This window comes from Arvicola amphibius, chromosome 13 (genome assembly GCF_903992535.2).
Source record: "Arvicola amphibius chromosome 13, mArvAmp1.2, whole genome shotgun sequence".
NCBI lineage: Eukaryota > Metazoa > Chordata > Mammalia > Rodentia > Cricetidae > Arvicola > Arvicola amphibius.
In genome coordinates, this window is record NC_052059.1 from 59,176,382 (window position 1) to 59,191,791 (window position 15,410).

The 15,410-nt window shown below is 39.3% G+C and overlaps 1 protein-coding gene across 1 annotated transcript in view; it reads right to left on the bottom strand.

Annotated features, from left to right (window-relative positions):
- Positions 1-3,870: 3,870 nt before the first annotated feature.
- Positions 3,871-15,410, bottom strand: part of LOC119799853 — a 52,514-nt gene continuing 40,974 nt past the window's right edge. The window contains exons 13-18 of the mRNA XM_038309699.2: positions 15,368-15,401; positions 13,531-13,597; positions 11,974-12,132; positions 5,549-5,729; positions 5,135-5,375; positions 3,871-4,536 (exon numbers count right to left, since the gene is read on the bottom strand). Of these exons, the coding sequence (XP_038165627.2) occupies positions 5,173-5,375; positions 5,549-5,729; positions 11,974-12,132; positions 13,531-13,597; positions 15,368-15,401 (644 nt within the window). The 3' untranslated portion in view covers positions 3,871-4,536; positions 5,135-5,172. The remainder of the gene's footprint in view (positions 4,537-5,134; positions 5,376-5,548; positions 5,730-11,973; positions 12,133-13,530; positions 13,598-15,367; positions 15,402-15,410) is intronic.

Here is a 15,410-nt window from a genome sequence, read left to right on the forward strand (position 1 = left end):
CTTTTCACCACCCCTACTTCCCCCTCCCATTCATTCCTCAGAGAGGGTGAATCTCCCATGGGAAGTGAACAAAGTCTGTCACATCCCTGTGAGGCAGAACCAAGGCTCTTCCTCCTGTATCAAGGTGAGAAAGGTATCCTTCCCTATGGAATGGGCTCCAAAAAGCAGGTTCATGTACTAGGGATAAATATTGGTTCCATTGCCAATGGCATCACTGGTTATCATCAACGCAAAGGGAATGAGTGTTCACTTTCCCTCTGACTCCTCCAGTAAATTTTGTCAGTAGTTCTGTCCTTCTGACAGGGTTAAGATGAAATCTCAACATCTTCTCACTGTTCAATTCCAAATTTCCTGGGACAATGAATATTTTAAAGCTATTTGCTGAGCATATTCTTTTTGTTTCTTTTTTTGAAATCTTTTCAGGACTTGTGTTTATGACACTTGATCAATTTCTGAATATGTAAATAAAGATTTCTTTGCAAACTGTGGTCGTCTTCTTTATGTGGTTGATTGTTCTGTTAAGTGTTTAGAAGATTTTAGTTTTATCAAGACCCTTCATCAATTGTTGGCCTTTCTTCTTGAGAAAACAGTGTTGTAATCATAAAGTTCTTTGCTAGACTGATGTTCTATGAGTATTTGTTTTGTTCTGGAATTTCTTTTACATATTTTGTTATTTGATTCATTATCATCTGTTTTTTGTGCAAGGATTTGTGTTTGTGATGAACTTCAATCTGAATATGAACATGTTTCTCCAGGAAATTTGCTGAAGCTATTGTGTTCCCTGGGTTATTTTTTATATCTTTTTTATATGTTCAAAGATTCCTGCAAGAAAATTCATTGTTCATTGTGGAAAACTTAAACATTATTTATATAGACATATACAGACATATATATTCAATGAAAGGTATGATAGAGACAGAAATAGATATGAAGAAAAGTAAATTTTTTTCTAAATTCTTTATTTCTGTACCATATCATTGCTCTGACATGAGACAGAAACTATATATATACACACACACATATATATACATATATATATACACATACATACACATGTATATATACATACATACATACATACATACATATGCTGGACCATTATCTGTTTTTATCTGTGCAGGTATAGCCATGATGGCCATGACTTCCTATAAATGTGTGATTATTGAATCAGGGTTTTCTGAGCTTAAAACTGTTGCCCACTGAAAACCTTAATAAGTGTAAATGGTGTGGTATACATATTTTAATTTTCCAAATTCTGCAAGGTGGAACACATCCATCTGCCAGGTTTTATTCCTTTGAGTGCCCTTTGGGTTAGTCTCCAGATAGTGGTGTTTGGTTATAGGAAGAGCAAAGAGGGTATCTCTCCTTAGCTTGTTTCCAAGCCATAGAAAACTCTTTCCTAATCCTTTGTTATTGACATGATGTTTTATGAAATTCTGAGGCCTGCACCATGCTTCCAATAAATAATTGATCAGTTTCTGCATTACCTCATGCTAGAGGACTGGCAGACCCATATGGGATTAGATGTGTGTTATGTATATTGGACAAACCTTATTCCTGATTATGTCTTGCACCTTGATAAATAATGAATTCAATTCTGTATCATCTGGTATAAATTCAGCAGTTTCAATATGCAAGATAACTCTTTCTACATATTGTGAATCAGTAACTATATTAAGAGCTTCTTTAAAATCCCTCAGCACCATGAGAATAGCATATAATTCTGCCTTCTGGAAAGAATTATAAAGGCTTTGTTCACCTTACTTAATTCTTCTGATTTGTAATCTTCCTTCCCTGATTTATTTACATCAGTATAAAATGTACAGGCTACAGTTATTGAATCATCACTTAGATTCAGAGAAGAATCCAGGAAGTTCTCTTTATAAGGTTAAGTCTACCACTTTTTGAATACTTGCTATTAATTTATCACAAAAAATTAGCACACGATCTTTGTCATGGTTAATTTTCTTCCCATACATTTTTTATTTCATCAGTAGTGAAAATAATGTACAACAGGTGAATAATTTTTTATAGAATACTATAAAAGGAGGTGAACTAAGAAGGAACTAGATTACTATATGCTACGTGAAATACATTATAATTTATTTTTATGATATATTTTTATAGTATTCCTTCCTCCCCTGCAGTATATTGCACATACTTCCTCAAAAACAGTTTTGAATTCATGCATTCTGAATAAAATTGAGCTCATTTAAAAGAGCAGGTATTTTAATTGTATATATATATGTATGTATGTATATATCCACAAAGAATTAACATATGCCTCCTGTAATTTGTCCCTAGCTGGGCCTCCTAGCCTCAACAATTCTCAGTGGGATTTTTCATTCCTGAATGTTGAACAACAGGGTGCTGATGGAGGAGAGTTATCTGTCTATGTTACTTTCATTGGTTAATTAATAAAGAAAACTGCCTTGGCCCTTTAAGAGACAGAAAATTAGGTAGGCGGAGTAGACAGAACAGAATGTTGGGTAGCAGGAGTGGGGAGACGCTTCAGGCAGTCGCCAGAGTGAGTCTCCATGCTTCTCCTCTCCGAGATGGACGCAGGTTAAGATCTCTCCTGGTAAGCCACACCTCGTGGTGCTACACAGATTACTAAATATGGGTTAAAGGAAGATGTGAGAATTAGCCAATAAGAGGCTGAAACTATGGGCCAGGCAGTGTTTTAAAAGAATACAGTTTCCATGTAATTATTTTGGGTAAAGCTAGCCGGGTGGCGGGACACAGCCCTCCATTCCTTCTACAGGGTGCCAAGGAAGCCATACATATCTATATTTGTATTCATAAAGAAATGGCAATCTCGGCATCTAATATTTGTCATCTTTTGTTAAAAATGAACAACTCTACTCATTTTCTGGAAATCTCATGAAATTCATTCTAGGCAGAAATTGATTTCAATATTTTATCAGATGGCAGAATAATGAATTTATTGACCTCTTGGAAATACTTTTGACCCTTTGCTCCTTTCAACTCTGCATTACAGGTCCTTAACCTCCTTAGAATTCCACACAACTAGGAGATCTCTGATCAAGGACTAAGGGAGAAAGCCCAAGTAGCAAAGCATTTATCTTTCAGAATTTATCAGTATGTTCCTCTAGATAAAGTCAAATTACTATTGAATTACATATCCCCTTGTGTTGTGTCATCTCTCTGACGATGCATGTACAGTACATGTTTAAATAGGTGAATGGAAGTTAGCAAGCATTACATGGTCTGAAAGCATAATAAGGTCTGTAGAATCAGATAAGATTTAATGTTTTAATGCCTGGCCAGTCATTCAAGGAACAAAACACTATATGTGATTTATCTACAGAAGTGGTGAAAGATGGATGTTATGTCTCCCCTCTGCATTTTTCAGGGCAGTCACAACAAACATTTTTAATTGGTTTCTGAATGACATCTCTATATAAACAAGGTTTTCCTTGAGTAAAGGTTGGGATAGTTGGTACCCAACAACACCATATATTTTTAAGCTGGGCTTGCTGTGCTCCCAACAGGAGCCTTCCAGCTCAGTTGGTTTCGTAAAAGCACTTTTGATGAGGAATGCCAGGGAGGCAGAGGCAGGAGATTGTCTGCAAGTTTCAGGTCAGCCATGGCTATGGAGCCCGACCTTGTCTCAAGAGATAAAGTCAGCTTAGTATTCCTATTCCTTTTGTCCTTCAACTCAACACAGTTCCAGGAACAGTAACAATCCTTTCCCATCTGCAGCTCTGGTCTGGCTAGATTTGAAGGAACCGGGCTACGACTGGGGTTAAACGGGTGAGTTCCACAAAACTCTAAGGCCCACAGATCTTCTATTACAGAACGCTTACATTTATTTTTCTTTGATATGGCGAAACAAACTTCCTATGGACATCTCCCCTCACATTTGCCTCTGCTTATGCCTGGGGTTGGTCTTGCAGAGAATGAACCAGCGCCCATGCCTCTTCACTATGTAGCAGTCCTGGCAGCCCTTCTTGAGGACACCCTTGGTCTTGAACCCAGCGAGGGCTGCAGGTGCGGCAGGGGGTGGCCCCAGAGAAGCAGGGTCTGGTGCTTGGAAGGGTCGCCAGCAGGAATGAGGAGAAGGTTTGGGGCTTCACCGCGAGTCGACTCAGGTGCAGGAGAGGATCCATGAGCGGAGCCATTGTGCTTCCCACAAGCAGGGCAGCTATGCTGAGGCCAGACCCAAAGCTTCTGCATCTGTGCAGTAGCTCTCCCTCCCTTTTTTAATGACTCACTTAGTCCAACTGATAATGTCCACATGCACTTGGCTGTGGGAGATCCTACTGGAAGTCATACTCCTTAAGATAAATGACATAAAAATGGCATGAGGACAAGTTAGGGGATGGGATGGAGGCAGAGGACAGAGATGGGGAAGACATGAGCAACATGGATGAACTGAATTACATACATTAAAATGTCAAAGAGTAAACTGAAAATATTCTTAAAACAATAAAATGAAAGAAAACCTCAAAAAATAGTTCTGACAGATTGTCAGTTGATGACAGTAGCTCCTCATTGGTGCGTCAGCAGAAACTAAAGAGAAAAGCAAGAATTATGAGTAGTATCAAGAACATCATTGGTGACATCGTCAAGATAAGCAGTAACAGAGGCATCACCAGTAGAATCCTATGTAGTGTCATGTCACAGTGAACATCATTGTATTTGAGCATGGTGAGACTGTGGGGTCTTGTTTCATTTGTTTTATTCTCAGAGGTTGTTTCATTCGGGGTGTTTGTTTACAAAATGAGGCTGTCCACATAAGTCACAGTGTATGGACACAGAAAAATAGAAACTAATATCTAACAGTTACATTTCCCTGCTTAGCTATTCAGGAAATACAAGTTTCACATTAAGAGTGAAAATCATTTCCTCATTCCAGCATGATTGACAACTGTGAGCTTACCAACTTTACTTGATCAGTTTGTTGGACTAAACTGATTTTGTTAATTTTATGTGGAGCATTTTCAATATGACTGGAAAAGATAATCCTTTTTTCTAGGATTAGGTAATACCTAAAGAGTCCTATACAAAGTATGAAATTTATTTATCATACATATTAGAGCCAAAGAGAATTGGATTTCTAGTACAGAAATATTTATGTATTTTAAGCTATTGTTATGTTCTAACTTACCTTGTTAAGCTCCTTGTAACATTAACTGTGCAGGATTGCTAAATTAGGTCCATTACCCACGGCATCTCCAAAGTCACAAACTTCACCACCCATATTAATGTTGTTAGGAGGAGCAATGATGTGAAGATTGCCCAAATGAGAAAAATCGTGGAGGGAGTATTTACTGCATAGCGGGTATGCTCAGGGGGACTTGAAGCAAGAACCCGCATATTACAGTTCTGAGTAGGGTTCAACACATCACCTGGAATACAAACAAGAACAGATTCCTGATCAGTAGTGAAGCTAAGACACTGTGTTCTCTTCTAAGCAGGTAACAAGAACAGGGTGAGAATGTTGCACAGGGTTCATGGTGGCTACCAGGAACAAGCTCAGGGTCAGCATGTGTTCTCCCCCTTGCATGCCCAGTGTAAGTACCTAAAGAAGGTGTGGGATCCGCGGTGGTGGTGTTGACAGTAGTTTCCTCAGAGGCATGGAGACTGTCACCTCTGTTGCTCACATGACAAGTTGATGTAGCATCGGCATGGGCAGGAGGCTGGGGCACGATGTCATGCATATAAGGTGGAGGGAGGAAATCTTCTCCCTTTTTGTTTTCAACCTTTAAGGGAATTTTGAGATGTTAGATTTCATTGAAAATTTCACTTATTTTTATTCATTTTAGAACTTATCTGTCAATGTCAGGGTCTTGGTTTAGAGTCCCCAAATGTTCGTTTGCTCAGGCTCATGTTATCACTATAACCGCGGATATCCGGAAACTTTTGCTTCCGTTCTGTTTTAGTCAAAGGCCCAGAGTTTGAGAATCTTAAAAGGGGAGAATCTGCTCAGCTTTATGCCTTCTTTTCTACTGTTCTTTCTACCTCTCTATAATGGGAAGATGGGGAAAAAGACACAATGTGTACTCTCCTGTCTTTATGACAAGGATTTTACATCCCATCCAGATTAAGAGGATGTGACAATCGGGGGCTTTGGAAACAAAAAGAACCTCTCTCTTCTGCACCACACTACTGCTTCCCCATGGCCTTTCACAATTGCCCATTAGGTTCCCGGGATAACAGAATAGTGAGCGTGACTTTTGAAATGCATGAATAAAGTTGCCACTACCCACAGCAGATGGGAACTATGCAGCTGAAGTAAGGGTTCTGGGAGATGCCATCCAAATTCTTACTCTTTAGCTATAACTGGTTTTATATGTGGCTGATGAATGTAATGGCCTGTTCCAGCATCTCTGTGGTGGCTTGAATGAGAACAGACTCATGGGCTCATATATTTGAATGTTGGTTTCCAGGTAGTGGGACTATTTGGGGGGAAGGTTAGGAGGTGTGGCCTTGTTGGAGGAGTTGTGTGGTCTTGGGTTTCAGAAGACTGGTGCCATTTCTAGTGAGCTCTCGGTTCCTTGTATAGAGTCAAATGTAACTCTCAGCTGCTGCTACAGCACAGTGCCTGCCAGCCTGAATCATGGTAGTGATAAAATTGAATGTATCCCATTGGAACCATGTGCCACACTCTAAATAAACCCTTCCTTCTAGATGTGCTTTGGGCATGGTGTTTTATTACAGCAATAGAAAATAATAAAACCATCATTGAATGACATGGACAGAGCCTGAAGGATGCATTTGAAGGGCTGAAGGGGTATTTCACAGTGGATTATGCCAAAAGAATTGAGACAATTATATAATGTTTGCTTAGATAGGATACATAGAACACCACCTGATTTAATCAGACACATTTAGGAAGTGCCAGTTTTGAAAATGCATTTGATGCTGTTCGTCAGAAGGGGAGCCTCACCAACTTTTATTCCAATTACAAATAATGATTCTAGGTCTTAATCATTCATGACATCTCAGGGAGACTCCTAACTTAGCAGCTTATGTTTACCTTTCTCTACCAGGTTTGAGATTTTGTGCTACTTATGTGAAAAACTCAAACATTCCAAAGCTTACCGAACATCATCAAACTATGTAACATGAAGATGATTAAACAAAATAGCTTAGGAAGCATTGTTTGTCAAATGAAAACAGACGAGGAAGTACACATACTACATGTATGTCCAAACTGCTCAAGTGCATCATGTGAAAATCTTCAGTTCATTGGTTTCCTTGAGAATGATGAATGTGAACACATCAAAGCTCTAGATATTTGGCATCTTCACATGCCATATGTTTCACTCATTGCTTCACCATTCACTAAGTATGCTTAAGCCAGTTAGAAAAAGGGAATGACAGGGCCACATGGTACAAGTATAGTTTTCCAGGACACATGTCACATGGAAAATAGAAACACTGAAGATGACTGAGAAGACCCTGAAAATACTTTCCTTATATGTTAGTTACACAACAGGAGTACAAATGAATATATAGACACCATTTATTATCTGAATAATCAATTTTGTATCATTCTAAAAAATATTATTGGAGTGTTTGTTTGTGTGAATTAATATGCCTGTTTGTGTTATGCTAGTGCATGTGTGTGCGTGCATGCATAAGTGTGTGTGTGTGTGTGTGTGTGTGTGTGTGTGTGTGAAGGGCAGAGGATAACCTTTAGGAGGTGGCTCTCTGCTTTCACTGGGTGAGACAGGGTCTCTCAATGTTTCTGAGCCTCTGTGTGTTCCAGTTTGGCTGGTTTATAGGTTTCAGAGCTGTTCTACTCTCTCAGCCTCCAATCTGGATTTAGGAGTGTTGAGATTACATATGTGAGACACTTGTTGTTTGTTGTGTTTTCTGGAATGGAACTCAGATCAACAGGATTGCAATGTAATGGCTCTGAACTGCTGGCATATGTGTGTGTGTGTGTGTTATAGCTTTTTAGTGAAAAGAAGTGTGTGTGTGTGTGTGTGTGTGTGTGAGAGAGAGAGAGAGAGAGAGAGAGAGAGAGAGAGAGAGAGAGAGAGAGAGAGAGAGGAGAAAGAAACAGAGAGGTAGAGATTGGTTTTTATCAGTTCAGATTGAAAATGGAGAAAAACTCATTGTGATGTGAGTTTTTTCTTTCTCCTAAGCTAAGCATCATCTCTGTACCTTTGGAGCCTGTGTCATTTATCAGCGTGTTTGACTGTAGCTCTTCATGAAGACTTCTGCTTAGTATTCTGTTAGCATGGGGAACTGACATTATCTAGATCAGGTGGTGATTTTACACTCATTACACTGCAATCACCAGGTAATGGGTTCTGGAAATCTCGTGTGTTAATATGGTTTTATGCAAATCTAACATCATAAAAGTGATGTCTGCTTTTATTTCAGTCACAACTTTGAAGAATAGAAACAACTGCCCTTTTGCTTTCTTTTCCTCAAGAATATGCTAAACCCTCATTTCTGTTAGTGATATTGTGTTTTGAATTCTAATCCTTTGCATATCCAAGATGTTGGTCCCTTCATGCCAAGGGGAACACTCGATGGTCAGCACACTCATCACATTACCTTATACTTTCTGTATCAGCCTAAAATTTCTACATTAGTCTAAAATTTCCATTTGTATTAATCATGTCAATTTATATGCTAATGATTTTTCAATAAAGTCATGGAAGAGTTCTGGCAACTGAATGTCTGTTTATTAAAATCACTTGAGATCAGTCTGCCTGCTAAGACCTCCCTTGATCAATTTCTCACTTTGATCATACATAATAGCTAATATTAACTTAGGAACCCAATTGAATTAGGCTTAAAAGAAAGAACATTTGAGTTTGATTCTGAAAATATGAAAATTACAGTTTACTAATGGTTTCATTCGGTGGAATAATTATGTCAAGCCTGCCACTGTCTCTCCTAATGTTGAACTTAGATGTTCAAGGTAATTAGCTAGTTGCTAGCCATTTGTAATGGAAACTGGCAATTGGTGTAAGCAGGGTCTACAAACAGAGCTAGCTCTTCTGCTTGCTTTATACCATCTGAGGGGTTTAAAACACAAAAGAAAATTGTCCATTTCCTTTACATTTTCCACTTTTGCCGAATACAGGTTTTTGAAGTATGACCTGATAATTCTCTGGATTTCCTCAGTGGCTGATGTTTTGTCTCCCTTTTCATTTCTAATTTTGTTAATTTGGATTTTGTCTCTCTTTCTTTTGATTAGTTTGAATCAGGGTTTGTTTATCTTGCTGATTTTCTCAAAAAAACCATCTCTTTGTCCCATCGACTCTTTGTTTCGTTTACTTTGTTTCTATTTTATTGATTTTAGTCCTGTAAATGATTATTTTCTGGTGTCTACTCCTCCTTGATTTTTTGTTCTAGAGCTTTCAGGTGTGCTGTTAAGATGCTAGTGTGAGATTTCTCCAGGTTCATTATGTAGGCACTTAGTGCTATGAATTTTCCTGTTAGTACTGCTTTCAAAGTATCCCAATGAATTGGGTATGTCATACATTCATTTTCATTAAATTCTAGAAAGGATTCCTTTATATTTTTCCTTGATCCAGGGGTAATTCTGTTGAGAACTTTTCAGTTTTCATCAGTATATGGGGATTTTGCACTTAGTATTATTGAGTTCTAACTTTAACCCATAGGTGATCCGATAAGACATGGGGTTATTCCCACTTTTTTATCTGTTGAGATTTGCTTAATGATCAAATATGAAGTCGATTATAAAAAAACACCTGCATAAACAGCTGACCCAAGGTTGTGGGAGGTGACTGGCTCTTGACTGACAACTAGGGAACCGGCATAGGACCAAATAAGACCCTCTGAATGTGGGTGACAGTCCTATGGTTTGGTCAGTTTTGTGGGTCCACTGGCAGTGGGACCAAGATTTATTTAACCCTAGTGTGTGAACTGGCTTTTTGGAACCCATTCCCTATGGAGGAATACGATGTTCAGCCTAGATACAGGGATGATGGCCTTGGTCCTGCCTCAAGGGATATGACAGACTTTGTTGACTCCCCATGGGAGACCTCATTCTCTAAGGAATGAATGGGGAGTGGAGGTGATGGGGAGTGGGGTAGTGGGGAGTTGGGGGGGAGCAGGGGGAAGGGAGGGAGAGAGAATTGGGATTGGTATGTAAAATAAAAAAGATTTTCTTTAAAATAAAAGAAAAAAGTAAAATAAATAAAAAACAAAGAAGGCTATTACTTTTATAGTTGCTGTGACAAAATATCTGATGGATTATTTAAGGAAGGAAGAAAGGCTCATGGCTACAGGGAACTACTGTTTGCCTTCCCTGCTCTAACTGACTGACTTTCCATGCAGCAGTTGATGTAGGGAAAGCAAACAGGGAGGCTTTGTCTGTGGCAATGGTCTATTGCTTCTCACATGCTGGTAGACAGGGAAGCAGACAACTCAGAACTGGTTCCAGAAGTAGTGATAACCATTAAGACGCACCACAGAAAACCTTCTGCTAACCAGACCATATCCCAAAGGTTAAGCAATCTCCTAAATGGTAACAAAGTATTCAAACACATGATATCCCTTCTCTCTCTGTCACTATTTTCTCTTGTTTGGTGCTGGTGTTGGTGGTGGTGGTGCTGGTGGTGCTGGTGCTGCTGCTGCTGCTGCTGGTGGTGGTGGTGGTGGTGGTGGTGGTGGTGGTGGTGGTGGTGGTGGTGGTCATGCTGGTGGTGGTGGTGGTGGTAGTGGTGGTGGTGGTGGTGGTCATGCTGGTGGTGGTAGGGGTGGCAGCGCTGGTAGTGGTGGTGTGTGTGAATGCTAAAAAATTTCAGTCCAAGTGTAAATCAGAGAGCCAGTGTGATGGCTAAATGGATGGAGGCAGTTGCCACCAGGACTGACAACTTGAATTTGATACCTGAGCCTGGAATGAGAAAACTTACTCCTCAATATATTATCCTTAAACCTCCACACTTGTGCTAGGTGGACATGTTCCTTGCCTCCCCATCCTTCAAATAAATAGAGACCAGGGTGTACTTGAACTGACAGAGAACAGCCAGACTCTGCTTCATGAGCACAGGGATTAAAGGTGTGCACCAACATGCCCAGCCTCCTATTGCTGTTTGTCCTGCCTCTGTGTTCTCTGGATTTCAATGCATCAAACTGGCAGACTGATGAGGCCTAGGAAGTTAGCAAACATCCTGAGACTGACATTCATTCCCACTGATGATATACTCTAATTATTTGTGTATCAAACATATTCATTATGGGGACTGGAAAGATGGCTCAGTAGTTTATGACACTTGTTCCTCTTGCAGAGACCTGGACTTCATTCCAGCACCCACACATAGGCTGACAACCATATGGAACACCAATTCCAGGGGACTGAATGCTGTCTTGGGTAACTGTGGGCAGCACACACAGAAGGTGAATGGAGAGAATGCAGGCAAAATATTTATACACATCAAATAAATCAGTTTAAAACATGGTATGTTTGTTATGTACACTCATGTCGACAGTAATGACTCCAGGAGTCTTTATTATTTATTCTCTATATTTTATGAGTCCTCCACAACTGTGATAAAAGTTACTCACTTTCTGATTTTTGTTTCCATGGTCCAATTTGTTATCACTTATCCCTTAGAACAGGAATTCTCAACCTGTGAACTCATTTGATGATCATAGGACCTTTTTACAGAGGTCACCTAAGACCTTCTGACAAGACAGGTATCGACATTATGATTTGTCACATTAGCAAAATTACAGTTTTGAAGGAGCAGCGAATTCGTATTATGGTTAGGATCACCGCATGAAGAACTGTGTTAAATTGTCAGAGCATTAGGAATATTGAGAACTACTGACTTAGAAGGTGACTGGCTAGCATGGGTATTTCCAGGAATGAGAATATGAAGGAGGTGAAAGGTATGTTCAAGGCTTTGTTTGTCTTCTCTGACACGATTTGCAACTATACAGACTTAGAAACACAAAGTCATCATTCTTCTCACAAGGAAATATGTTACTTTTCAAATTAATAGGAATTACCAGCAAGCATGTTTTTTTTCTGGGGTACTCAGGCAGTGCCTCAGTACTCAGAAAGTGCCTCAGAAAACGGATGTCCTTCACTGATTGACAGAGTTCCGCTTGGTCCCTCTGCTTCATTGCAGCCATCTTCTTGGAATACAGAAATTTTTTCTGTATGATCTGCAATGACAAGACAGAAGATCAACTTTCCTGGCTTGACGACTGGGAAATGAAGTCTTGATTTGGGTGCACAATTTCAAAACTACTTTATTCCTTACCAGGACAGGGTGTTGAAACAGGAAAAGTAGAAACTGTTACTTAAAAGTGATGTCCCTTCTACTATGCTTACCTATTTACAAATTACTAAGATATCATCGATAATTTAAAAATATTTTTGCTAGCTAGATTGAGAAAATCATGAACTGAGAAATTTGGCCTTTTCCTGTGACTGAGAGTAAACTGAACTCACTATATTTTAAAATTTCTGCATCTTATATGAAATGATTATTAATTTTAATAGCCTCCCTTTCATCGCTGTTTCTCTTCTATGTTTGGGAGGCAAAATACATATTATATTCCACTTATAAATAAACTCTCACTTACTAGTGTCCTCCATATCATAGTATCTGTGAAACTGCTTTATAGAAACCCATTTTTCTGCTGAGTCCCATTCAAAAGTCATTAATATTCAACTTCTGATTCACACAACCCTTACTCTAAGGCTCCAGGATACAAACATGATTCCTAACCTCCAGCAGCTCACAGTGATGAGGTCACTTTACTATGAACACATAAATGTCTAATTATAACCCTAAAATATTTCAAATGTGTGAACGTGATACAAAGAATCAGAGTGTATATTATTGTCAAATACAGAGCAAATATTCAGAAACCAAAGTGTTACTATATGGTAGTTGAATATTAACATCTACAACTGCTGGCTAATTTGGGGAAAAATACTTTCTGTGTACCTGGAGGAAGAGGTTTCAATATCCTCCTAGTGGAATCAAATAGAAAACACACTATAATCTCTTCATAATGAAAACTTGGTTGAACAGATTACAAATAGCTAAATTTCCAAATTTCCACAATTTCTTGCTAGTGTTAACACAGAAGCAAAGAGACAAACAGAGGAGATGCTCTTATCTGTGATCCTGAAATAGGAATATCCAAATGAAGAGAAAACCTACCTGCAATTATGCTGAGAGAAAAGGCACCTGGGTGATGCCTGGACCACTACAATAACTGGACCCTTTAAAAGGTATTCAGATGTATTAACACAGTTGTTTTAAAAAATCAGTCTAATGTGTATTTATTTCTGCAAACCGTCCTTGATCAAGCACCAGGCACCTTCTAATATCTGAGAACTGCATTCAATCTTTCACTCCCTGTGTTTCCAGTTCATTCTTTTATTGGGCCACCACTATCTGCAAGAACTTAGTGCTCACTGGAATTTAGAGAAAGGATGGTTCACTGATTTTCTCTGACCAAATTTCCATATAAAACTGTGATAGGTAGACTACTGCTGCATTTTAACAAAATTCATAAGAAAAAAAATTTCACAAAGGAGAATTTTACCTTAACAACAGAGGTGCCGGCCTTGTCCTCTGTAGTAGAGGCTGGAACATGTGGGTTTTCAGAGAGCCTTTAGAATAAAAACATGCAGTGAGGGGTGAGTTTGGTCCTTAGAGCTTCTCTGTTGAAAGATTTGTTATCTGTGTACTAAGTGACATTTTTGCATTTATGTAATTCAACATTGACCCCCCTTTTTGCTTTTGCAGTTTCAACTTGTCTCAATCTATGTAACATTCAGTGAAGACTCACTCATAGTTCTATTTAAAAATAAAAATTTAAAAAGCCAGTGGTTTGGGAGATGGGTCAGTCAATAAGAATGTTTGCTGCCAACACAGATCAACCTGAGTTTCAATCCTCAGCATCCACATAAAAAACTGGGCATAGACACGTGCACATGTACCCCCAGTACTGTGGGTGGAAGAGACAGGCTACATTTGGGCTTGTTGGCTGCCAGTCCAGCTCCAGGGTCAGTCAGAGATCTTATGTCAAGTGGATAAGTTAGAGAATGATGCAAGACACAAATATCCTCCTCTTTCCTTCATGTCTGCACAGAGAAATGTGAAAAACATGCAACAGGAACAGACACACCCACACATGCACCACACACACACACACACACGTACACACACACACATCCAAACACATAAGAGGGGGGAATGGCGAGTTTTGCACACACTTGTTCTGATGGTGGCGGTAACTGATTGTTTTGAGCACTTAATGCTCCTATTTCATTTGTTCCCATAAACCTAAAGCACCATGGCCTGTTTTTTGTAAAAAGAAAAAAAAGGAAAAATTAGGCATTTCATTTCATCTCACTCTCTCCCAAGGAGTTGCTTTGGGAAAACATAAAATGTACTCTATGACTAAGCATTATGTTGACATCCATCTCAGAAGTCACCATCTTTTGGTGCCTTGAAGCTATGTTTTGATAGTGTGTCCACACGCATATGTTGAAACTCTTTATAGTCAAGGGTATTTCTGAGTGATTTTATAGGACACAGGAGAGCAACATTGCCCCCTCAGCTTTGCTTCATTATAACTACTGCTAAAAGTTCCAAATTTCAGAGTTTCTGGTTGGCAAACTCTGGACTAAACACTTTCGTTTTCTAACTTCCACCTACCTTGGGATTCACCACAGAGGTGGAACTCATTAAGAGGGAAATAAACCTGCTGAACAGAAGCATGTCTATAAGGCCATTCTGAGGTGATCCTTTCGGCAAAGTCTGGAAGACTTTTGCCTACATTCCTCCCAGCAGACAACTTGCCCCCAACATACTAGTAAACAGGATTAATTGCCTGAAAACTAATATCTTTACATACATGTATACATGGTATATTGTGTGCCGTGTATTTGTAAGTATGTGTGATTTCAGATACATATGTGCCAGTGTGTAGGTGTGGTGATTGGAGTACAGACTTGGGTGTCGACCCTCACCCTCAGCCTTAGTTATATGGCTGAATCTCATTCAGGAATGCAAGTGCAAGGCTAGCAATCCAGGCAAGCCATCCAGAAAATGTGAGGGGATGCTCTGTCTCCACTTGCAATCTCACCATAAGCTCCCCAGGATTCTAGAAGCGCACAAGACCAACAGGCCTCATGTGGACCCTGGGCATCTATCTCCCATTCTTCCATATGCACAGCCAGCATTTTAACCATTGAATCACCTGCACAGACAGGGATTCCTAACAGCATTTCACACTGTATCTGAGGCATAATTCAGCTTTCATTAGCAAATAATCAAGAAGCTAAAATTGTCTTACACAGAGAAAAATAGTGGGCCAGCTTCTGAACTTTATATTCTCTACATACTCATTGTATTTACAATCCAGACATTCTTACCAGAGAGAGAGCTGGTCTTTATTTCTTCCATTATCTACAGAGT